The sequence below is a fragment of the Embiotoca jacksoni genome, unplaced genomic scaffold (assembly GCF_022577435.1).
Source record: "Embiotoca jacksoni isolate LCO1_2020_lvr unplaced genomic scaffold, fEmbJac1.0.p SCAF_2, whole genome shotgun sequence".
Lineage (NCBI taxonomy): Eukaryota > Metazoa > Chordata > Actinopteri > Embiotocidae > Embiotoca > Embiotoca jacksoni.
The window spans coordinates 3180578-3204961 of NW_027185340.1; the positions used below are offsets into that span (position 1 = coordinate 3180578).

A 24384-nucleotide genomic window follows, 5' to 3' on the forward strand; every position below is an offset into this window, starting at 1 on the left:
AGCTAAATTAAAGTCTTATTTCTGTTCAAGTGTGTTGCATTATATTTCAACAATCATTCCCCTTTCTTGATATGGACTTCTGCTGTAAAATGTTTTTCTGACTCTACTTTTCTTCTACCAGTTGAATTTAAAGCAACTCTAGTAATGTTCAATAAATATTCTGGTACTGTTGGTACAGCTGGTACAATATTTATTTGAAAAATAAAAAAAAAAACACTGAACAATACAATACAATTGCAATACGACTGTACAATAACTCACCTCTGGCAAAATCCATCACACAACAATAACACCGTTGTCTGTTTTTCTTGTTTGTTTAAATATAAAGACAAAAACAAAAAACGTTGCACTATTGTTTAGCTAGTTTTAATTTACTTTAATTATTCTTTATTTTTTTCTATTTTATTGTATATACTGTGTATTTTTATATTTAATATTTTTTAGTTATTTTATTGCTTTCCTCTATCTATAAATGCTGCTGTAGTGAAAAAAATGTCCCTTTGGGGACTGACTGACTGTCTGTCTGTCTGTCTGTCTATCTATCTATCTATCTATCGATCTATCTATCTATCTATTACGAAGGACGGTAATCACGCCTCCTTTTTTTCTGAATAATATTTCCAGAGCTCAGGAAATCTTTGATAATTATGCCAGCGATTAATAAATTAGCAAAAACAAGCCGACGGTCTTAAAAAAATAGTGCAAGGAAATATAATGGGCGAAAAGATGTCAATCAATACAATTGTTTAAATTCATGCACAGAAATAACTGTTAAATATTATTTTCTATTATTAAATATATACATTATCATAAAATCCCACTTATAAAATCTCCCTTTATGAATTCAGAAAAATGTTATCTTTAAAAGGAGGAAGGACCTTATACATTTTATTAGTAATATTGTGAGATGTTATATGTTATAAAATCAGTGTCATATATATCTTCTTAAATGATAACTTATTTGGTGTCATAATTGGCCCTTTGAAAAAAAAAAGACAAGACAAAAAAAATATATATCACACATGTATGCACAATGATTTCAATATATTAAAAGTAAAAAAAAAAAGTAGACTGGAGAAATCCAAACAGAAAAGTAGAAGCAATACTTTTTCTGAACTCTGAATTCCCACCATACTGTTTTAAAGCATTTGTATTTTTGTTGTATTTCACATTTGATCATCTGCTGCCTCCTTGAATTTTCTCTTTTCAGCTTGTCAAGTTGTACGAAAGCCTATTCAACAGCTTAATATTTTTAGTTTTGCCCTTCACTAAAGCTCTCATTGTCTAACTCTTCTTCTTTTGGGCCACACCGGACCTTTTTATCTTCACTGGACTCCTCTTCATAAGCCTCTTCGGCGCTGCTGTCTGACTGGCTACTCTGTCTGGTCCTGTCCTTCTCTTCCTGATCTGAGACTACATGTACAGTGTCCAGTGTCTCTTGAGGGTTATTAGTGTTACTGTTGTCTGGTTTTGATGTTATGGGGCTCTGAGGCTGCTTTAAGGTGTTTGAAGCCACTTTCTTTCCCTCATCATCTTCTTGGTCACCAACAACATTTGATATATTGTTTTCTTCAGAAACTTGTCTGTCAGTTTCTTGCTGGTTGTCTTCTTCTGTGTTTTGTTTCTTCTGTGCCAGCTTTGAATTTTGCTCCTCTAAACCCAATGACTCAGGTTCTCCAACATTTTTCTCTGTAGTTTCTCCTGTGACCTGATCTGAGTTGGTGTCTTCCTTGTATTCCTCAGCACGATTGTTAGGTACCATGTTTGGACAGTTTAGAGTAAAAGATGATTGTGGCTGGGCAGCAGAAGAAGAAACACCATTTGTTGGAGGTGACTTTGGTTCCTCATCCTCATCTGCCTCTTTCTATTGCTCTGAAACATACAGTAAAAAGAGTAAAAACAAATGAATTTAAAAAGTGCACCCACCTGCTAAGAATGCAAAAACGGGAAACATGGTTCAGAGGCAGTCTTGGTTTAAAAAAAAAGCAGCCTATGGAGGTTTGAAATAAACAAAGCCAAACTATTTCTCAAGAAAGCGATGGACTGCATTAAAATAAACAATAAAGTTAATCGAATTAAGCCCTTCCTCCAGCTTGTAACATGTGCTTGTATAAATACGGTTTGATCTGTCAAAACTGGGAAATGTTATTGTCATTCCATGGGGATGACAACTAGCTGAGGTTGATTTGTTTCATTTATAAGCCAGGAAAAACTGAAATGTCATGAATGAACAATCAATAATGAAATTGCTGCTGCTGCGGCGCTGTGTATCACATGGTGTATTACTAAGGATGTATAATCTATCTTGAGTGTTTCATCCAGTGGCACTGTACTCTGGCCACCTACCCACCCTTCAACAGATGTGCTCCATGATTTAGGACATAATAATTTTACACCAAGTTTACTTGCTATTCCCTCACTTTCATATAATACTACCATACTGAGTGTACGGTATATATAGTATGTTCCACGTGAATTATAAGTCACATTATCATTAAGATTCAGTGAAAATGATAAAAGACCAGTTGTGGCCATTGATATGTTTCAATGGAAAATGGAGGAGCATACCTCAGGGCACGTGATTTAAAAACCTGAGAGGACCTAGGATTGACCCCTGTGGGACACCAGGGGACAGCCAATAGATGAAAGAAGTTTTTTTTTTCTGCTAGGCAGATAACATCAAACCAAAGTCTAACAAGCTATCCTTTTGAGCAATTGATTGATTGAAATTTTGGGATTTACTTTGTTAATCCAAGTGCAGATGGAGATGGATTAAGGTGAGGGAAAGATTAGTATATTGATAAGGGCAGTTTCGGTGCTATAAGCAGCAATAAACATTACATTAAACACAACACGGGGGCCTGCTTGTAATTGGGCTGGAGTCTGACCTTAAAAGGATATTTAGAGCTGACAAAAAGTAACGTGAACTGCTGTGATAAACAGCGGGGCCACGGCTATGTACTGACACTCTCCGACAGACACATGCACCAAACGGTCAGTAGTAGCAGCACTGTTAGCTCTGCTAACCCACATAAAGACTCACTCAAGGGGTCATAAATGACTGCAGAAGCTCTATCTTTCCAGCAGACACAGAAGGTCTGACAGCTTCTTATGGTTGGTTTGTTCTATTAACTCTACAATGTTGTCCATGTGACACTGAGCAGAGGTCAGTCAGTCTCCCACATGTTCCCTGACCCTCCATGTCACACAATAAGCCACAAGGCGCACTGCCTTAGAAACAATTGTGTAAAAACCTTTTTTTTCCTCAATTTTGTAAAACAAAGCCTAACAGAGGTCTAAAATAAATAGAAATGAGAGCACACTGTAGTAAAGGACACAATATAACATTATAACACAAACTAAGGATAAGACAAGCAGCAGTTTAGAGCTAAAACTACACAACTTTGAAAAATCTAGTGAAACAAACCCTTTCCCAAATTTCCTTTAATATGACCAGAATCAATCTCAGTTAATGAAAAAACAACTGAAAACTATTTTGAGTATTGTGGATAAAACCCTCTATATATATATACACTTGTTTGAGTTTAGCTCACATATTGTAGTTTCCAAACCTGAGTTTTCAGAAGCAGTGGATGATTGCAGATCAGTCCGTGTCCTCACTTTGGTCGTCCAATGCAGCCGGCAACACATCATTTTCCTTCTCAGAGTCTGAAGGATGAGACTCTGAGACTTTTTCCTCCATAGGTTCGCTGAGCTCATCTCCTTTGTCATTTCCAGCAAAATTCGGAGGAGACAATGGCTTTTTAGGCACTGGGGGACGACATCCATTTTTCTTTACGCCGTCTCTGATCTTTTCTAAACACAGAAAAAAATAATGCCGTAATAGATTAAACCATACAGAAGCTGTTCAGGAGTTGGTAATTAAACAATCAAGTCAGGAACATTGTATGTGAAGATAAAACAAGCATTGCTGAAAAAGTAATGTGGTTATTGAATTAGTTGATCAACAAAAACTTAATCAAACACTTAATTATATCAAGTGACTGATATTTGAAATCCCTTCAAAAGCAAAAAACAACATGTGGTTTCAATTACAGACATACGAGTTGCTGCTTTTCTCTTTTTTTTTTTTTATAAGATTGTTAAACATTTTCTGGATTTGGAAAACAAGCAATCTGAAGATAACAACTTGGAATTTTGAGTTTCATTGTTTTTTGACATATATTAGAAAAAAATGATTAAGCAGTTCAAAATATAATTAGTAATGACCCAAAGTAGATTAAGGTAACAATCCATTTCCCATAAAGCTGTTTTACCCACTGTTTCAGGGTTACTGTCTGTAATGAATGTATTTCACTTGTGTGATCAGTTATCAGCAGTGAGAAACAACTTCTACCTCTTTTTTTTCCCCAACATTGGTTTCTCTTGCTAACTGTTAGATTGAATCTAGCTCACATATTGTAGTTTCCAAACCTGGGTTTTCAGAAGCAGTGGGTGATTGTAGATCAGTCCGTGTGTCCTCATTTTGGTCGTCCAATGCAGCCAGCAACACATCATTTTCCTTCTCAGAGTCTGAAGGATGAGACTCTGAGACTTTTTCCTCCATAGGTTTGCTGAGCTCATCTCCTTTGTCATTTCCAGCAAAATTCGGAGAAGACAATGGCTTTTTAGGCACTGGGGGAGGAGATGCATTTTTCTTTATGCTGTCTCTGATTTTTTCTAAACACAGAAAAAAATAATGCTGTAATAGATTAAACCATACAGAAGCTGTTCAGGAGTTGGTAATTAAACAATCAAGTCAGGAACATTGTATGTGAAGATAAAACAAGCATTGCTGAAAAAGTAATGTGGTTATTGAATTAGTTGATCAACAAAAACTTAATCAAACACTTAATTATATCAACTGGCTGATATTTGAAATTCCTTCAAAAGCAAAAAAAACCCCCAAAAAAACACATGGTTTCAGTTTCACACATGAGTTTGCTGCTTTTCTCTTTCTTTTTTACAAGATTGTTAGACATTTTCCGGATTTGGAAAACAAGCAATCTGAAGAAAACAACTTAGAATTTTGAGTTTCACATTGTTTTTTGACATATATTAGAAAAAATGATTAAGCAGTTCAAAATATAATTAGTAATGACCCAAAGTAGATTAAGGTAACAATCCATTTCCCATAAAGCTGTTTTACCCACTGTTTCAGGGTTATTGTCTGTAATGAATGTATTTCACTTGTGTGATCAGTTATCAGCAGTGAGAAACAACTTCTACCTCTTTTTTTCCCCAACATTGGTTTCTCTTGCTAACTGTTAGATTGAATCTAGCTCACATATTGTAGTTTCCAAACCTGGGTTTTCAGAAGCAGTGGATGATTGTAGATCAGTCCGTGTGTCCTCATTTTGGTCGTCCAATGCAGCCGGCAACACATCATTTTCCTTCTCAGAGTCTGAAGGATGAGACTCTGAGACTTTTTCCTCCATAGGTTCGCTGAGCTCATCTCCTTTGTCATTTCCAGCAAAATTCAGAGGAGACAATGGCTTTTTAGACACTGGGGGAGGAGATGCATTTTTCTTTACGCCGTCTCTGATTTTTTCTAAACACAGAAAAAAATAATGCTGTAATAGATTAAACCATACAGAAGCTGTTCAGGAGTTGGTAATTAAACAATCAAGTCAGGAACATTGTATGTGAAGATAAAACAAGCATTGCTGAAAAAGTAATGTGGTTATTGAATTAGTTGATCAACAAAAACTTAATCAAACACTTAATTATATCAACTGGCTGATATTTGAAATTCCTTCAAAAGCAAAAAAAACCCCCAAAAAAACACATGGTTTCAGTTTCACACATGAGTTTGCTGCTTTTCTCTTTCTTTTTTACAAGATTGTTAGACATTTTCCGGATTTGGAAAACAAGCAATCTGAAGAAAACAACTTAGAATTTTGAGTTTCACATTGTTTTTTGACATATATTAGAAAAAATGATTAAGCAGTTCAAAATATAATTAGTAATGACCCAAAGTAGATTAAGGTAACAATCCATTTCCCATAAAGCTGTTTTACCCACTGTTTCAGGGTTATTGTCTGTAATGAATGTATTTCACTTGTGTGATCAGTTATCAGCAGTGAGAAACAACTTCTACCTCTTTTTTTCCCCAACATTGGTTTCTCTTGCTAACTGTTAGATTGAATCTAGCTCACATATTGTAGTTTCCAAACCTGGGTTTTCAGAAGCAGTGGATGATTTCAGATCAGTCCGTGTGTCCTCATTTTGGTCGTCCAATGCAGCCGGCAACACATCATTTTCCTTCTCAGAGTCTGAAGGATGAGACTCTGAGACTTTTTCCTCCATAGGTTCGCTGAGCTCATCTCCTTTGTCATTTCCAGCTAAATTCGGAGGAGACAATGGCTTTTTAGGCACTGGGGGAGGAGATGCATTTTTCTTTACGCCGTCTCTGATTTTTTCTAAACACAGAAAAAAATAATGCTGTAATAGATTAAACCATACAGAAGCTGTTCAGGAGTTGGTAATTAAACAATCAAGTCAGTAAAAAACATTGTATGTGAAGATAAAACAAGCATTGCTGAAAAAGTAATGTGGTTATTGAATTAGTTGATCAACAAAAACTTAATCAAACACTTAATTATATCAAGTGACTGATATTTGAAATCCCTTCAAAAGCAAAAAACAACATGTGGTTTCAATTTCAGACATACGAGTTGCTGCTTTTCTCTTTTTTTTATAAGATTGTTAAACATTTTCTGGATTTGGAAAACAAGCAATCTGAAGAAAACAACTTAGAATTTTGAGTTTCACATTGTTTTTTGACATATATTAGAAAAAATGATTAAGCAGTTCAAAATATAATTAGTAATGACCCAAAGTAGATTAAGGTAACAATCCATTTCCCATAAAGCTGTTTTACCCACTGTTTCAGGGTTACTGTCTGTAATGAATGTATTTCACTTGTGTGATCAGTTATCAGCAGTGAGAAACAACTTCTACCTCTTTTTTTCCCCCAACATTGGTTTCTCTTGCTAACTGTTAGATTGAATCTAGCTCACATATTGTAGTTTCCAAACCTGGGTTTTCAGAAGCAGTGGGTGATTGTAGATCAGTCCGTGTGTCCTCATTTTGGTCGTCCAATGCAGCCGGCAACACATCATTTTCCTTCTCAGAGTCTGAAGGATGAGACTCTGAGACTTTTTCCTCCATAGGTTTGCTGAGCTCATCTCCTTTGTCATTTCCAGCAAAATTCGGAGGAGACAATGGCTTTTTAGACACTGGGGGAGGAGATGCATTTTTCTTTATGCTGTCTCTGATTTTTTCTAAACACAGAAAAAAATAATGCTGTAATAGATTAAACCATACAGAAGCTGTTCAGGAGTTGGTAATTAAACAATCAAGTCAGGAACATTGTATGTGAAGATAAAACAAGCATTGCTGAAAAAGTAATGTGGTTATTGAATTAGTTGATCAACAAAAACTTAATCAAACACTTAATTATATCAAGTGACTGATATTTGAAATTCCTTCAAAAGCAAAAAAAAAAAAACCAAAAAACACATGGTTTCAGTTTCACACATGAGTTTGCTGCTTTTCTCTTTCTTTTTTACAAGATTGTTAGACATTTTCCGGATTTGGAAAACAAGCAATCTGAAGATAACAACTTGGAATTTTGAGTTTCACATTGTTTTTTGACATATATTAGAAAAAATGATTAAGCAGTTCAAAATATAATTAGTAATGACCCAAAGTAGATTAAGGTAACAATCCATTTCCCATAAAGCTGTTTTACCCACTGTTTCAGGGTTACTGTCTGTAATGAATGTATTTCACTTGTGTGATCAGTTATCAGCAGTGAGAAACAACTTCTACCTCTTTTTTTCCCCAACATTGGTTTCTCTTGCTAACTGTTAGATTGAATCTAGCTCACATATTGTAGTTTCCAAACCTGAGTTTTCAGAAGCAGTGGGTGATTGTAGATCAGTCCGTGTGTCCTCATTTTGGTCGTCCAATGCAGCCGGCAACACATCATTTTCCTTCTCAGAGTCTGAAGGATGAGACTCTGAGACTTTTTCCTCCATAGGTTCGCTGAGCTCATCTCCTTTGTCATTTCCAGCAAAATTCGGAGTAAACAATGGCTTTTTAGGCACTGGGGGAGGAGATGCATTTTTCTTTACGCCGTCTCTGATCTTTTCTAAACAACAGAAAAAAAATAATTCCGTAATAGATTAAACCATACAGAAGCTGTTCAGGAGTTGGTAATTAAACAATCAAGTCAGGAACATTGTATGTGAAGATAAAACAAGCATTGCTGAAAAAGTAATGTGGTTATTGAATTAGTTGATCAACAAAAACTTAATCAAACACTTAATTATATCAACTGACTGATATTTGAAATCCCTTCAAAAGCAAAAAAACAACAACATGTGATTTCAGTTTCACACATATGAGTTGCTGCTTTTCTCTTTTTTTTTATAAGATTGTTAAACATTTTCCGGATTTGGAAAACAAGCAATCTGAAGATGATAACTTGGAATTTTGAGTTTCACATTGTTTTTTGACATATATTAGAAAAAAATGATTAAGCAGTTCAAAATATAATTAGTAATGACCCAAAGTAGATTAAGGTAACAATCCATTTCCCATAAAGCTGTTTTACCCACTGTTTCAGGGTTACTGTCTGTAATGAATGTATTTCACTTGTGTGATCAGTTATCAGCAGTGAGAAACAACTTCTACCTCTTTTTTTCCCCAACATTGGTTTCTCTTGCTAACTGTTAGATTGAATCTAGCTCACATATTGTAGTTTCTAAACCTGAGTTTTCAGAAGCAGTGGGTGATTGTAGATCAGTCCGTGTGTCCTCATTTTGGTTGTCCAATGCAGCCGGCAACACATCATTTTCCTTCTCAGAGTCTGAAGGATGAGACTCTGAGACTTTTTCCTCCATAGGTTCTCTGAGCTCATCTCCTTTGTCATTTCCAGCAAAATTCAGAGGAGACCACGGCTTTTTAGACACTGGGGGAGGAGATGCGTTTTTCTTTATGCTGTGTCTGATCTGATTATTAGACAACCTGCTTTTTTCAACTGATTTGCTTTAAACCCAGATTTTGCCACTGTTGTAGCACTTTTCACATTTTATAACAACATACAGTTAATCAAACGCTTAATTATATCAACTGACTGATATTTGAAATCCCTTCAAAAGCACAAAAACAACAACGTGGTTTTAGTTTCACTCATAAGTTGCTGCTTTTACCTTCTCCACTCTGGTTTTTCTCAAAAACGGCTTTAAGTTCTTTGACACCTGTAAGGAGAAAATCACAACCAGAAAAATTCATTTGTTGCACCCTTTTATAAAGGATCAATGACAATAAATACAAATGTTGTTTGTGTAACCTTTTTGTTGTGTCTCATCCAGTGGAACTTGATCAGATTCTATACAATAAAACGTAAGAATTAAAAATCTTTGCTTTCTGGTTCAGTCCAAAATACTTTAAATTGCAATATGTGGCAACTCCCTGAAATGTCATCAACTTTTATCAGTCTATTCTGTCACAAAACTACAAATACCAGCGCTAGTAATGGATTTATATGTACGTCTTAAAAGGCAAACAGAAACAATTGTTTCCTATGTTTTAGCAGAAAATATATATATTTTTTATGAAAAGTAACAGCAGAAAAATTACATAAGGAAAATACCATAATGCTCAATGATCTTTCAGCATTATTAGACAAAATGCTTTTTTCAATTGATTTGCTTTAAACCCAGATTTTGCCACTGTTGTAGCACTTTTCACATTTTATAACATACAGTTAATCAAACACTTAATTATATCAAGTGACTGATATTTGAAATCCCTTCAAAAGCACAAAAACAACAACGTGGTTTTAGTTTCACACATATGAGTTGCTGCTTTTACCTTTTCCACTCTGGTTTTTCTCAAAAACGGCTTTAAGTTCTTTGACACCTGTAAGGAGAAAATCACAACCAGAAAAATGTATCTGTCACACCCTTTTATAAAGGATCAATGATAATAAATACAAATGTTGTTTGTGTAACCTTTTTGTTGTGTCTCATCCAGTGGAACTTGATCAGATTCTATACAATAAAACGTAAGAATTAAAAATCTTTGCTTTCTGGTTCAGTCCAAAATACTTTAAATTGCAATATGTGGCAACTCCCTGAAATGTCATCAACTTTTATCAGTCTATTCTGTCACAAAACTACAAATACCAGCGCTAGTAATGGATTTATATGTACGTCTTAAAAGGCAAACAGAAACAATTGTTTCCTATGTTTTAGCAGAAAATATATATATTTTTTATGAAAAGTAACAGCAGAAAAATTACATAAGGAAAATACCATAATGCTCAATGATCTTTCAGCATTATTAGACAAAATGCTTTTTTCAATTGATTTGCTTTAAACCCAGATTTTGCCACTGTTGTAGCACTTTTCATATTTTATAACATACAGTTAATCAAACACTTAATTATATCAAGTGACTGATATTTGAAATCCCTTCAAAAGCACAAAAACAACAACGTGGTTTTAGTTTCACACATATGAGTTGCTGCTTTTACCTTTTCCACTCTGGTTTTTCTCAAAAACGGCTTTAAGTTCTTTGACACCTGTAAGGAGAAAATCACAACCAGAAAAATGTATCTGTCACACCCTTTTATAAAGGATCAATGATAATAAATACAAATGTTGTTTGTGTAACCTTTTTGTTGTGTCTCATCCAGTGGAACTTGATCAGATTCTATACAATAAAACGTAAGAATTAAAAATCTTTGCTTTCTGGTTCAGTCCAAAATACTTTAAATTGCAATATGTGGCAACTCCCTGAAATGTCATCAACTTTTATCAGTCTATTCTGTCACAAAACTACAAATACCAGCGCTAGTAATGGATTTATATGTACGTCTTAAAAGGCAAACAGAAACAATTGTTTCCTATGTTTTAGCAGAAAATATATATATTTTTTATGAAAAGTAACAGCAGAAAAATTATATAAGGAAAATACCATAATGCTCAATGATCTTTCAGCATTATTAGGCAAACTGCTTTTTTCAATTGATTTGCTTTAAACCCAGATTTTGCCACTGTTGTAGCACTTTTCATATTTTATAACAACAGCCGGTAGTTCTGATAAACCTGCCTATACCTAAAGGCAAGTACACATTACAGAGCGAATCATTCAGCAGCCTTTACCATTTCTTAGAAGAGGTTCATCCACAGATCTTCTGTTTCCTTCCTCTGAAACAGATTATCATACAAAAGTCAATGTAATTCACAAGAAAGGAAGAAAGCGATCACAGATAAAACATGATCCAAGATGATGTGACATTTTTTATCAAAACACCCCTTTTAGGAAAAATGTATAATTTTTTTGTAAATATCTGACAAAATAAACATTTCCCAGCATCCTTTACTAAATATTTTCTCCTCTGAATAGTGCTAAAACAATCAGTTAATTAATACTAGTACTCTAGAGACAGAAATTTAATTTGATTATTGATTGTTTAATATATTTTCAAAAGAAAAAAAAACAGTGGCTATTTGCACCTTTTTAATTGTGTGAATTCTTCTTCTTTCATGTGTCAAATAGTACATTTTTAAAGATTCAGAAATTGCTGTTATATACTTTTAATGATTACTTTTTTGTTTTAGGCCTTGGTGCGTTTGCGCCACAAAACAAGCACTCTGGACCTCCTTTTTTTATTTTCCCACATTGTGTAAACCAATGAAATAATCAATAAATTAACTGATGCCAAAAACATTTGTAATTTGCAGTCCTACATCTGAGGCCGACCATCGAAAAAATAAAAACAGCATTCTACCTTTTGGTTCTTCCACGTTAAAGCAGGCTGGAATCAGAGAGAAGGAGATTGAAGAATAAGAAAGAGTCAATTTGATTTTGTTTCATACTGTACATGAAGGTGAATGTTAGAGTCTCTAATACTGCACATAAATTACTTTCTATGCATTACTCGTTAGCTCAGAACTTTTGATCCTTAAATAGCACAGAAAAATGCATGATTCACAAGTCATTTGTTATAGTTTTGAAAATGCATGGATAAAATAAATAAATAAATGTTGGTATCCATTTCTATTTTTTGTTGTTGTACTGTACCTTTATGACGTGTTTTGAGGTACATTATGCCCGCGAGTAATATGGCAATGGCAATCAAAAAGACAATGCAAAGACTGACAATCAGTGCAATTGAACTTTGGCCTGCACAAAAACAAAAAACAGAAATTATTGTTGCAGCTGCATAGACAGCAGTATATCAACTAATACATAGATTCATTGTTCATTCATCATTTGTCTGTTGAAATTATTATTTTCTTTAGAGAAATAAAGAAAACAAAAACTCATTTGAGTTTGAGTTCAAAGTTACTGTGTCACATTAAGTGTTATTGTCAGTTCAGGTGTTTCTATATTAATCCTACGGCCTTGTTAGATAAAGCAGTAGTAACAATATTCTACATATTAATTTCTGAAAATGTCAAATTGCATAACATAAATTATAAATACACAACAAATCTTACCAGTGTAGCAGTCCTTTGCAGTGAATGCAGCTGAATCCTTAGTAAGACGGTTGCTCACCGTACAATTGTGTAGTTCATCATCATGTTCCTTCCCCAGAGATATTGTTAAATTTTGGCCAGGCTTCACGTTTCCATGTGAGCGCCACTCAAACTTCATTGAGGACTGAGGCCGACTGGGTTCTGCAGAGCACGTCAGTGTGGCCTGGTTTCCAGATTCGTCATTGTTCATCTCACAGGATATGGTAGGCGTGGCTACTTTGTCTATGGAAAAAATACATAAATAAAAAGAAATACATGAAAGCAAAAAAAAAAAAAAAAAGACAAAAAAATCTTTACTTAAGTGAAGTAAATTTAAACAATAACAAACACTGCATTTATACATCAATACAAAATGTGGTATATGGCATAAAGGAGCAAAAACGACTGATATTAATCATCATATCATTGATTCCATTTTGAAGGTTAAATCATTGCATCATGGTGTTTGGTCTTTTCCTCTAGCCCTATGTTTTCGATACAGATACATTTAAATAACTGTAACTACTAGCTTTAACGTTAGAAAAACATCATGGTGATTATATATGAATCACTGTTACAATACGGTTAAGGCTAGACCTAAAACACTTGTGTATAAAGAGTACCGTTGTGAAATAAAGGAACAATGGTTGAAGAGCAAAGTCTCACCTACTGAAGATAATATACCAAGTATAAAACACAATCACCGGTGATATATTAAGAGATAACCTGGTTTACTATCAGTAACTGCTGGTAATAACACAGTAAATACTTAGATCTTTTACTTGAATACCGATACAACAGTGTAAAATTTATCTAGTGAAAGTCTTGCATTCAAACTAAACATATAGCATTTTACTGTTAGTAAAAAAAAGAAGTTTACATATATTTAGGTGGTGGAAAACATGTATATTCACTACCTATTGGGTGAGCATTTAGTGTAGGATACAGAGCCGCAATGACTCTGTAGAAAGGTTTTTATCAGCCTTGAACATCAGCCTGTTGCAATTTCCTCCCAGTCTTTATGGCTTGAGCTCCAACTTTATTCTGCAGCAGGTTTTTGTGCAGTCTTCTATTTTCCCTCTACCTTTACAAGCTTTCAAGGCCACCGTGCTTCATGTTAGTTGCTGCTCTGTGCTGTTTGGTTTGACTTACACAAAACAATGCATTTAATTGGATATTAAGAAAGTTTAGAGGTTGTTTTGCTTTATCATGTGTTTGTTTTAGTCTTCATTGTCTTGTCTTCATTTTAGCAATAAATTATTTGTCACCTTAATGTCTTAACAGGTAAAGCAGTTGTTGTATGCAGAGTGTTTCCAATTGCAGACAATAAACTCTTGACGATAGTGAGGATCAGTGTTTAATATTAAATATCCAATGTAACGCAAAGCTGTAAAGCTAAAACTATATTACCAAAAGATCCAATATATTGTACAGGAAGTTGCAGTTGTATGGTCTACAAATGAACTCTGCTTCCTTTTTCTTTGCGCTCTATTAATATATAGATTACTTTAAGGGCCTATATTAGAGTTGCTATAGCAACACATTCATTTCCTGCTTTATGTTGATTGCTAGAAGAGTTAGAAAAAGAAAACTTACCCATGACTTCCAATTTATAATTTAAAGTCTCAAATATGTTGTTTGTGTATACTTCCAGCACATAGTTTCCGCTGTCTTCATATTTGAGGTCTGTGATCTCCAGGTCTGCAGATTGCCAGTCAAGAGTGACCCTGTTTTCATACGGGTTGTACACATGCTCCTCGTTGCCGTTAAAATCTATCGCTTTGTCCCCGTCATGTTTCCACAGAATGTCAGATGGGGATTTCCGCAGACTTGCGCTGAACTTGACTGTCTGCCCCACAAGTGCGTATTCTATAGTTTGTCCAGCAACTAGACCAAGAGAATGGAGAGCTGAAGAAAGATGAACGATAACATGTTGAAGATCTTAGTATATTCTAAACATTGCGGAGACAACACAAAGACCTCATCAATATACACCAAGGAGACAGTTTACCAGCTACATTTGTATAATCAGATATAATCAAACTTTTTGGCAATAAATCCTATTCAAGAGGAGCTGAATGTGTTCACGATCATTTTTGAGATTGTAGTTAATGGTGGTGGTGTACTGTACTACCATATAGAGGTCTGAGCACCCATAATATGTTAATGAAGGCAGAAAACTAAAATTCTGAAATGCCATTTAATATGAGTAAATACCAAAGTAGTAGTCTGACAAAAAAAAATAAAAAAATAATCTTAACTCAAGAACTGCCTGCTATCTTTGTCTGTAGCTTTCAAGCTCAGATGTTTGCCATTGCAGCAGGGGACTTGTGCTGCATGGTGCGCCCCCTCTTTCTCCTTATTATGATTGAGTGTCATTGATATAACAGTTTTGAGGCAGAAATGATTACTCTTTTAATCAATTAACAAGCAAATTATCTGCAAATTTTCTTTTATTTGAATGTTATTTGTCTAGAAATGTTATCAATATTCTCCTGTTGCAGTTTTCTTACTTGTGAGAATTTCTTGCTTGTGTATAAAAAGTAATCAAACTACCAATTTGATGATATCATATCAGTCTATTGTATTTTCTCTGCAATTTTATAGACTTTAAAATTAATTGAGAACATTTAAAGCAGATTAATGAAAAATGACATGAACTGCAATTGAATTGCTACCATTGACTTGCTGAGTTGGGGCGAGTTTAGGATGACACTGAATATGGCAGGAAAAAAACAGCATTGTTTTTCCTGCCATATTCAGTGAGGGCAGTGATGAGGCTTGGAAAGAAACAACATCACCTGTCCTTAAAACATCACTATAACTATGGCATCAACTGGGTGGGGGTCAAAGGTCATACATGAGAACACCTCATTAAATATACTATAAATATGAACATGGTGCAGAACTGCTGTGTTATTAGATACTAGTTATTTATACTGGTGTAAATACAGGTGTAAAGTAAATGTAAATTTAAATTAAAACTGCAAGCAGTGATAACGGGCCCTCGCACTCTGTGCGCCGCCTCCCCGAAGCCGGCTCCCCGACGTGCAACGCGTGAGGGACCGCGTATCCCCGCTTCAAGTTGCTATTTTTGTCTCGTTTCCTGTCTCCAGCAGGGGACGCTACGACTATGACGGAATATTACTATCAGGTGTCTTCAGGGCGGGACTGCTGTCAAAGATGTAATGTTTGAGGAAGATCGGAATATGTACGTAAACGTTACAGTCAGTTGCGGGTTCACGGCGAGACGCTCAAAATAGCCGCCACGACACGGTCGCACCGATTGATGAAAACAAACTCACGATGCGGAGACACTTTTCGGTACATCTCGGTGTGATACACAAGTCCAACAAATGTGGTGCATGTAGGTGCCGGAGCTGCAGTTTAGAGGCCCCTGGCGAGCCGTTTGGCCTCACCCACCCTCAAAGCGGCCGCCTCTTTTCGGGCACACGCGTCGACGAAAACGGATTATTTTGATAAGATTTAATCCCAAACACGTTAACTATCCATAGAAACTAAATTCAAGTCGTGAGACAAAATCCCTAGGACTAGTTCGACACCTGTAAGAATCGCCCAAAATGGCAACTAAATTCAAAATGGTGGAGTTCCTGTCGAGTTGACGTCACGGTGCAATGTAACTTTTTTGTGCGTCCAGGTGTGATACACCTGTCCACCGGATTTGGTGAATTTAGGTAAATGTGGCCGCCGGGGCATCTCTTTAGGGGGCGCTCTCGAGCCATTCGGCCACGCCCACTCGCGACATATGTATTAACTTTCATGAGTTTTTGAATATGATAAATCACTTTGAGAATAATAATAATAATAATAATAATAATAATAATAATAATAATACACAAGAAGAAGAATTCCTTGAAAAACAATCGGTGCTCGGGCCCTAAAAAAACATCACCAGGTGTATTCCGTGTAGTTCTTACATTAGTAAAGTAAAGTATATTGTGTACGACTATACATTAAACAATAGAAGTTAAAATCAATGAAGATCAGAAACCAAACAATTTTAATGAGATAAGCAGGCTACTAACTTTTGTACAACAGACACTTTTGTTTTAAATGTTTTTACCTGCTGTGAGAAAATATGAAATCATTTTAATCAATCATTAACTTCGGGTCAGGCCTGTGAGGAAGTCTGTTCCCCAGTACAGACGCTTTCCACACAATTACATGAAAAGCTTACCAAATAGGACACTAATAATCCACAGATAAACTCACCTAGGCAGAAGGTGAACATATGACAGGCCAGGAAACATCGACGAGTCATTTTCCAGGTAGATCACCTACACCTGACGTATTACTTTCGCTTTCTGTCGCAGGTTAAAAATCAGGTAAAAAAAACAAGTTGAATGTCCTCATTATAAACTAAAACAAAAAGCAAGGATTTCCATCTGTTTTACTAAATTCTGGAGAGTACTCGAGTTGAAAAATAAGAAACAATGCCAAAGCCTCTTCCAGATTTCCACGACAGACAAACGAGTTCGTCCTTCCGTCCGGCCAGAGACGCACCCTGAGTTTCCTGGTATGATTTTCACAATAGGTTTACAACCTAACCATTATCAAATCTAACTTGGATAGAGCTGGATTGAGTAATTAATTAATGAATTAGCTGATTAATATAAATGTATCGCCAACTATTTTCATGACCGATTATTCATTTGAAGTTGCTTTTTCATGATAAACAGCTAAAATGATCTGATTCCTGCTTCTTAAATATGAATAGGCTATTTCTTGGTTCTTTCAATCCTCCATGATAATAAATTGAACATCTTTTGAAGTGACTAGTAAGAGCTTCCACTTTTAGCTAAACAACTATTTTCCATATTTTGGGGTGATTTCACTGATTTGATGGCTTTCCTCCGTCAAGATGTTTTAGTTTGAAAATCTCCCGGAATCCTGACCTGAGTGAAATCCGACTCCAGGAGGCGTGAGCAAGTTTATTGTCATGGAATTTCAACAGGAGTTCTGAACTCGGTGAGCCCACCTGTGGTTATTTCATCTGTTAGATGACTATTTTAAGTGGTTTGCTGTATGACTCGGGGTTCGAACCACCTTCAATATTTGCTCAACAAGGTATTTCATAAAATATTGAAGAACATGTTTGAATAAATCACAACTCTTACTTCCACCACTTGATGGCAGTGTTGTAGTCTCTGCTTGACAGACGACGGCTGGCAGCTGAGTGTGTTTCTATTCACAAGTATGCATATATTGATTGCATTGAAATATTGTTTTATTCTGTAACTAACATAATGGCCTAGCTTGGTTTTTCAAGGTTTTTGTTTACCATTTTAAACTGCAAAAGCCAATATCTCACTCATTAATTGAATTGATTAATAGTACATTAATCTGTTATTGCTGCTCTACATTGCTTTTTATTCTGTTGTTGCTGCAATGCAAAATGTTGTTCTAGTGATAATTTAAAATAAATGCAAGAATAATTATAATAATTTACGTGGTATAACAGTCTTTATTTGTGCAGTTAGTTTGTAAGTAATATTCAGTTTGTTTTTTCCGTTTAAGGGAAAATGAAAAGAATGAAAAACAATTTCCTCAATTTTAAAAGGAAAGGAAGGAAAACATATGAAAATTAAGTTTTTCAAAAGTTTTGTCCTTGTAGTAAACATAGTGATTGGCATCTTACAAAGTGGAAACTCAGCTTCCTTCCTCTTTTACACTTTTTATTTTATTTTACAAGTACTACTCAGGCATCATTCTTTGTCATTGGGTCTCTGATGGTGGCGTTATTCTGTGTATGTGTGTGTAGGACTTCATTAGTGTCACACTGCCGTGGTGTGACACTCCCATCGGTAAAACGCACTCCTCTGTCAATACCCCTTTGCCAACGTCCCAACACATCACTGTGGAGATGACTTGGTTCTTATTGTCCCTTCCCCCAGTGATGAAAAGTTTGTTGTTGCAGGCAGCAATGGCACAACTTGCCCTCTCACCCAAACGAGTCACAAGGGACCAGGAGTCGGACAGGGGGGAGTAGCAGTACATGGCATGCATGGCACCACCTGAAACACAATTGGACAGTAGGCATACTCATATATAGTACAGCAGCATTCATTTTCACACACTCTACCAGAAATAGATTGACTCTGGGATTCTTTAATATTCTTATTGTAGTTCTTGATCATTCTTATTGATATTCATATATTATCTTGTTCTATTAAATTTACAAAAGACAGTTCCTTGTATCGTTGTTTATCTGTTTATTTCTCACGTGGAAATAAGTAATGTCCACGACAGTCATCAGCAAAATCTAGCCCTTATATCCGAAACAAAAATTCTCACCATTATTTTTGTTATGAATTCAAACATTTTATGGTAAATATAAATACCATAAAGCAAATGTACTTAGTTAGATTCAACCACTGCCAACTTACCAACTATATAGATGCAGTTCTTGAACGTAACAGCATTTGTGCATTTGGTTTCAATGGGGACCGGCGCTCGCAGTTCCCAGCAGTCTGTGTGTGGTTCCCAGCACTGAACCTTATCGGTGGCCAGTTTTCCATTTGGCCCGCCACCAATGACATAGATCCATCTGTCAAAGCTTGCTGAAGCAAAGGAGCTCACACCCACTGCAAGAGGTGTCACCTGCAGTAAGAGGATTGAAAAGGCACCAAAGTAAGAATACTTGAATTAAAACGGTAAAAAGAATACGATGAACTAAGAGATGTGAATGTTACAATGCTCCATACAGCAGAGTTAGTGCTAATTTACTCTTCGTTACCATGTGATGGACACTATGATCACCACTTTTCACATACACACAGTCAGCGTTAATACAAATATTGCATCTTTGAGGAACATTTAGCGTCAAGTTACACTAGAATTTGCTTTTACCTGAGTCCAACGATTGTGAAAAGGATCATAGGCCTCTACGCTCGCTAGTCTCTGAACTCCATCAAATCCACCCAGTGCGTACACCTTCCCACCATGAACTGCCATCTTGTGTCTCCAGCGTCCAGTTGGCAGGGGCTCGATTTGGATCCACTTGTCCAGGGCACCATTATACTTCCAAACATCATGCTGTGTCTCTTTACCTCCTACAGCAACAAGAGCGTGAGAGAAAATTGTCACTAAAGCTTTCTTTAAAAAGCTTTGATGTGTCACTGAGTGGTTTGGTAATGACTGTACAGGTGCTCGACACTGGACCACACAGTCATACTTCTGACTAAAGATGTAATTTCCCATGAACTAGTCTCAGATTTCTCAATGTGCATGTTCCTGAGCAGTTAAAGTTCACCAGAGTTGAGGTGTCAGTTTCTGAGTTGGGAAACACCTAAAACCACAGCAACTGTTAGAGCAGGTGGCGTCATGTCTTCCTGTTGTTTTGTTCAGTTGGGTAACATAAATTCTCTTTAAATAACCATTTACATGAAGATGCAAAAAAGATGAACACTCCATGACAGAACATATGGAAACCATAACTTGGAAGATGCAAAACCTTTAGACAGTGAACATTTTCAATTTCATTTTCACTATACAGGGTTACCTACACTTATTTGAGTAAGAAAGCCTTTCTATGAAAACAGGAATTTGTTTCTCACCAGATATGTACACTTCATTGTGGAAAGTGATACAAGCAAACTCCACCCATTTCTTGTTTTGGCACTCGTCCTCCATCTCCGTTATTGGCAGCCTGGCAACTTCCAGCCGGCTGCGTCTAAGAGGGTCCAAACAGGTGACAGTAGAAATGAAGCGTTCATCTTTAGTGCAGCCTCCAATGATCAGGAATACCTCTGATAGAAAGTGCTGCAATCGTGGTTTGGTTCGCTCTGAGACCACCTACAGTATAAAGAGGATAACCATGTAAATAGTAGAAAAACTATTTAACATCTGAAATGTGTTTTCAATCAAAAAGGAGATAGCCACATAAAACTGCTGTTAGTACAACACTAAAACACAAGATGTAATATTGAATTTTCACACATGGACCTTCTCTGTATACTGACCTCCCTGCCACAGAGGTGATAGGTGCGAGTCTCTTGCAGTAAAGGAAAAGCTTCACTGCAGCGGCGTATCAGCTCATCTGACTCCACTTTTTCCACAAAGTATGATGGCTCCAGCAATGGCAGTCTCACATGTGACAGCAACCTGGCCAGCAAGGAATAGCGTTCGTCCTGCCGGGCTCTCACCCAGCGCATGAGTGCTTCAAAAACACACTCCTCCCACTTCACATCAAGGTCATCCCTCTGCAGGACACTTTCCAGTGACTCTGCTGGCAGCTCCAGAAAGTCCTGCTGCTGGATCACCTGAGAGAACTTAGTGGTGATGTAGTCCTGGGCCGTGGTCCTCAGTGCTGGCAAGGCGTGATTGTCAGCCAGAGTCAGGATCCCAATGCAGCTTTCTAGATGCATAGCCTTGCTCAGAAAGCCAGCACATGCGTCAACCACACGCAGGAACTGAAGACAAACAAGCAGATTTCCCCTTTTAGCTGACAAAAAATAATCCCGATGAGCTGTACTTGAATTTTGAAAGGCCTGATATACTGAAATTGACACGACAATATTCTGTCCGTGTTATGAAGATTTCCCATCCCAATGTCCTTCCAACATGAGTGATGATTGACAAGCCCACAGTAGGCTTTCTCTGCAAAAATACAGTCTAAACGCCACCTGAAACTGGTATATAAAACATATTTAAAAGTTTATGTGAAGGTAGTCTTCCGAAGACCGTGTGAATCAAACCGAACCATTTCACTTTACTTCCCAGCAAGAATGCACGATCTTAAAGAAGGGATTTTGTACAAGAAATTACAGAAATTTTTGTAAATGCCCATTTGACTTGACTCAGAGTCCTGAAGCCTCACTTCATATTAACCTTTGAAAACCTTTTCCCGATGAAAGTCTGTAAACGTCCTCATCACTCACAGTGGAAGCACATTCACTAATCTCTTAATGACCAGTATGAACCAGAGGATTTGTTACAGCCCCCCAATTTTTTTAATTTTTTTTTATAGAAATAGCTTTAACATTTTTTGAAGTTATCCTTGAACTGTACTACAGACTTAATGTTGCACTCGACCCTAAATCTTAATCGGATTGTAATTTTAACCTCAGGTTTTACAGTAAATCACAATCCTGAAACACCTCGCTGCAACAGGACCAGCCAGAATGGTTGAGCTTTTTTATTTTCAAAATCAAGTTGCTTTTTGCAAAAAACAAACAACAAAAAAACAGCACAGGAACACAAACATCTGTCTCCTCTATTGTGTCACAGCTGTGTGGTTAATTTCGGCCTGTATGGAAAACTGAGTGTTTCCTCAGTGTAAACAACATGGTTAACTTTCACTTCCTTCTTAGAGTGATGAATTTCTTAACCGATAAGATGTTAGTTCCCCTGAACAGGGGAAAGTCTGTCTGGACTGAGAAAATAAGAACAGTTTAAATAGAGTTTTACATAACAGCACTATAACAGAATCTATAACAGAAGTTTTTCTTTGCTTTTTATGCATTTTGCGTTTACGTGTTTAATGTGCTATTTATGCTAACTTCACATGCAATACATTAAAATACATTTTACATTAATTGATGATGTTCGGTGACCATCCATTTGGCCATACCTACAAAGAATGAGAAAGTGTTGCAGATCTCATGCTGATAAAACCCTCTCAAACAGATCTCCATCAAATTCTATCGAGCTGATAAAAAGTTGTTGTTTTTTAAATGGTTGATTTTTGTTTTAAAGATATTAGGTTTACATTCAGATTTGGGGATTTGGATTAGGCTTTTTAAGTTAGTGATTTTAGGCAAAAGACATTTTAACAAATGTTTCAGAACTTTTGGTCTTACAATCAATTTGTAGTGTGAAAAGTGAATGGATAGTGATTATAATATGCTCAAATCTGACAAGAAAATGTATGTTATTCAGACGCCGACGGTGCAAAATAAACTAATCAAGTTATTATTTTTCATTTTGTCAAACTGCTTTACCTGAAACTGATTGCCGGCCTCGAGTATTCTCTCGACATTTGAGTGTGTGAGCACAGCTCGGCTGGTGTAGGTATACTCTAGGAGACAGCGCATTGTGTCACTGTCCACCCCTTTTATTTCCACTCGCTCCTCATGACTCTCCTTCAGACCACTGCAAAACATTGCCCTATACAAAAAAGCATTGATTCAGTAAACCTAGAAGTTCAATCCAAACAGAGTTGTACAAGTCTATGTAATCTTTACCTGAAGTACTGACTGGCAGCAGCGAGAATGGCTCTGTGGCAATGGAAGTCATGTCCCTGAACACACAGTGTCACATCGGTCAGTTCTCTGTTCACTCGTAGGGTCTCCATCCCCTTCTGCAGCTCCACAGGTAGACCTCCATCATCCCAAAATAACTCATTTGCACCTGTTACGTTCCCTTCTTCCTTGTTGAGACTGGACTCATCTCCAAGAACTGAGAAGGGTCCGTCTGTAGTCCTCTCCAGTGAGTCACTCATCTTTTATATCCAAACTTCTTCAGAAACTCACTCTGCGTATAGGAGCAGCTTCTTTACAAGCACATGCACTGGTAAAACAAGAGAAAATAAGCACTTGCAGTTTATGCCTGCAACGGTTGTAGATATGGATTTGTTTTTTCCTGTCCTCTTCGTACTTCCTATTCCTGTTCTATGAGGAACATGCTGTATGTAGCAACGTAGCCATGCATTTCTAAACACTTCCTCTTCTTGTGCTGAGTGAGTTTCCTTCAGGTTACCCCTGTGTTCCTCTTTTCTCCTCCACCAGACATCACCAAGTGGAGATACCCTTAAATAAACTTTCAGGCACCTAAAACCACATTGGGACAGAAGTGTTTTATCTCAAACGAATGCAGCATGTTTCTGTGACCTCGCTTCTTGTTTCATGGTCTTACATCACACACTGGCACCTGAGGGGGGATAGAACTGATAATAGTTGTGAGCAGCAGGATTGTGACCAAAGGGCGTCGTGTTCATCCCTGAACTGGCAGGTTAAATCTTGATGAGGAACATGAAAGATGCAGTGCTAGCCCTCCCGTTGTTAACACCACTTAGATGCATTTGACCAACAACTTCTGTTCTGCAGTCTTTTCCCACCATACTGTTTTGTGAGCTTTCAAAGTGACCCCTTTGCACAGGCTCCATAAGTCTGTGGGGTCATGAGCAAAAGAAACAAAATGATTTTCCTTTCAGACTTTTTCATTTCAACAATTTAAGAAGGCTGAGGAGGTAAAAGTATCCAAACAAATATGAGAGAAAACAGAAACTGACTTATGCAACTCTCTTTATTACCATTGACAATAAAACGCCTGCAACTTGTCCGTCAATATTTATCTACACTTTCGAAACATATCAATCATTGTATATGGCTTTGTATTACTTATATCACTATATGATAATACTATACTATATAGCTATTAAGTTGTTTTTGTTGTATTGTATCATAGTATTGTTTTTATTTCTGTTGCATAGTTTCTTAATAGGCCTACTAAATAATCATTTTTTATTTCAAAATGACTATAAATTAATATTATTACTTATTAGTCATACTCATTCAAATATGTATATCACAATGTACGTTATATGTCCTTCATACTGGTTTCCGTACTGAATTTCTGTGTTTCCTCTCCATGAGTAAACCTGTTTTTGTTTTCTTATTTGTATTTATTTAATCGAATACGCGAGTTCTTTATCTATTATTTCTTTCTCTTTGCCTGCCTCAGTGCGTCTGGAACGTGTGCATTTCCCCAGGGGACAAATGCAGTCTTATCTTCTTATCTTAAGATTTCCTCTCCCTCAAACATCCCTGGAAAAATAAGACAACAAAGAGAATGAAGAATAGAAAGAGAATAGTCCAGCTTACTT

At 36.4% G+C, this 24384-nt stretch overlaps 2 protein-coding genes across 7 annotated transcripts; both read right to left on the reverse strand.

Moving 5' to 3' along the window:
- Positions 1–173: 173 nt before the first annotated feature.
- Positions 174–17515, reverse strand: LOC138200942 (nucleolar protein dao-5-like). Of its 6 annotated transcripts, none has more exons than XM_069153967.1 (19): positions 16773–17515; positions 14136–14447; positions 12522–12782; positions 12103–12204; positions 11810–11836; positions 11181–11225; positions 10690–10728; positions 10550–10597; positions 10026–10064; positions 9886–9933; positions 9362–9400; positions 9222–9269; positions 7913–8158; positions 7041–7286; positions 6177–6344; positions 5306–5551; positions 4435–4680; positions 3573–3816; positions 174–1872 (listed from the first exon to the last, which is right to left on the reverse strand). In XM_069153967.1, the coding sequence occupies exons 1-18, from the start codon at positions 16819–16821 to the stop codon at positions 3605–3607; spliced, it is 2421 nt and encodes an 806-aa protein (XP_069010068.1). In that variant the 5' UTR covers positions 16822–17515; the 3' UTR covers positions 174–1872; positions 3573–3604. The 6 variants fall into 6 exon arrangements, with proteins under 6 accessions (XP_069010068.1, XP_069010067.1, XP_069010064.1 ...); XM_069153966.1 differs by having other exon boundaries at positions 4435–4635; positions 6177–6422; XM_069153963.1 differs by having other exon boundaries at positions 6177–6422; positions 16773–17510.
- Positions 17516–17847: 332 nt separating this feature from the next.
- On the reverse strand, positions 17848–23135 carry klhl6 (kelch-like family member 6). The gene is made up of 7 exons (XM_069153970.1): positions 22745–23135; positions 22502–22667; positions 20522–20971; positions 20117–20354; positions 19410–19612; positions 18947–19160; positions 17848–18574 (listed from the first exon to the last, which is right to left on the reverse strand). The coding sequence occupies exons 1-7, from the start codon at positions 22999–23001 to the stop codon at positions 18276–18278; spliced, it is 1827 nt and encodes a 608-aa protein (XP_069010071.1). The 5' UTR covers positions 23002–23135; the 3' UTR covers positions 17848–18275.
- Positions 23136–24384: the final 1249 nt, after the last annotated feature.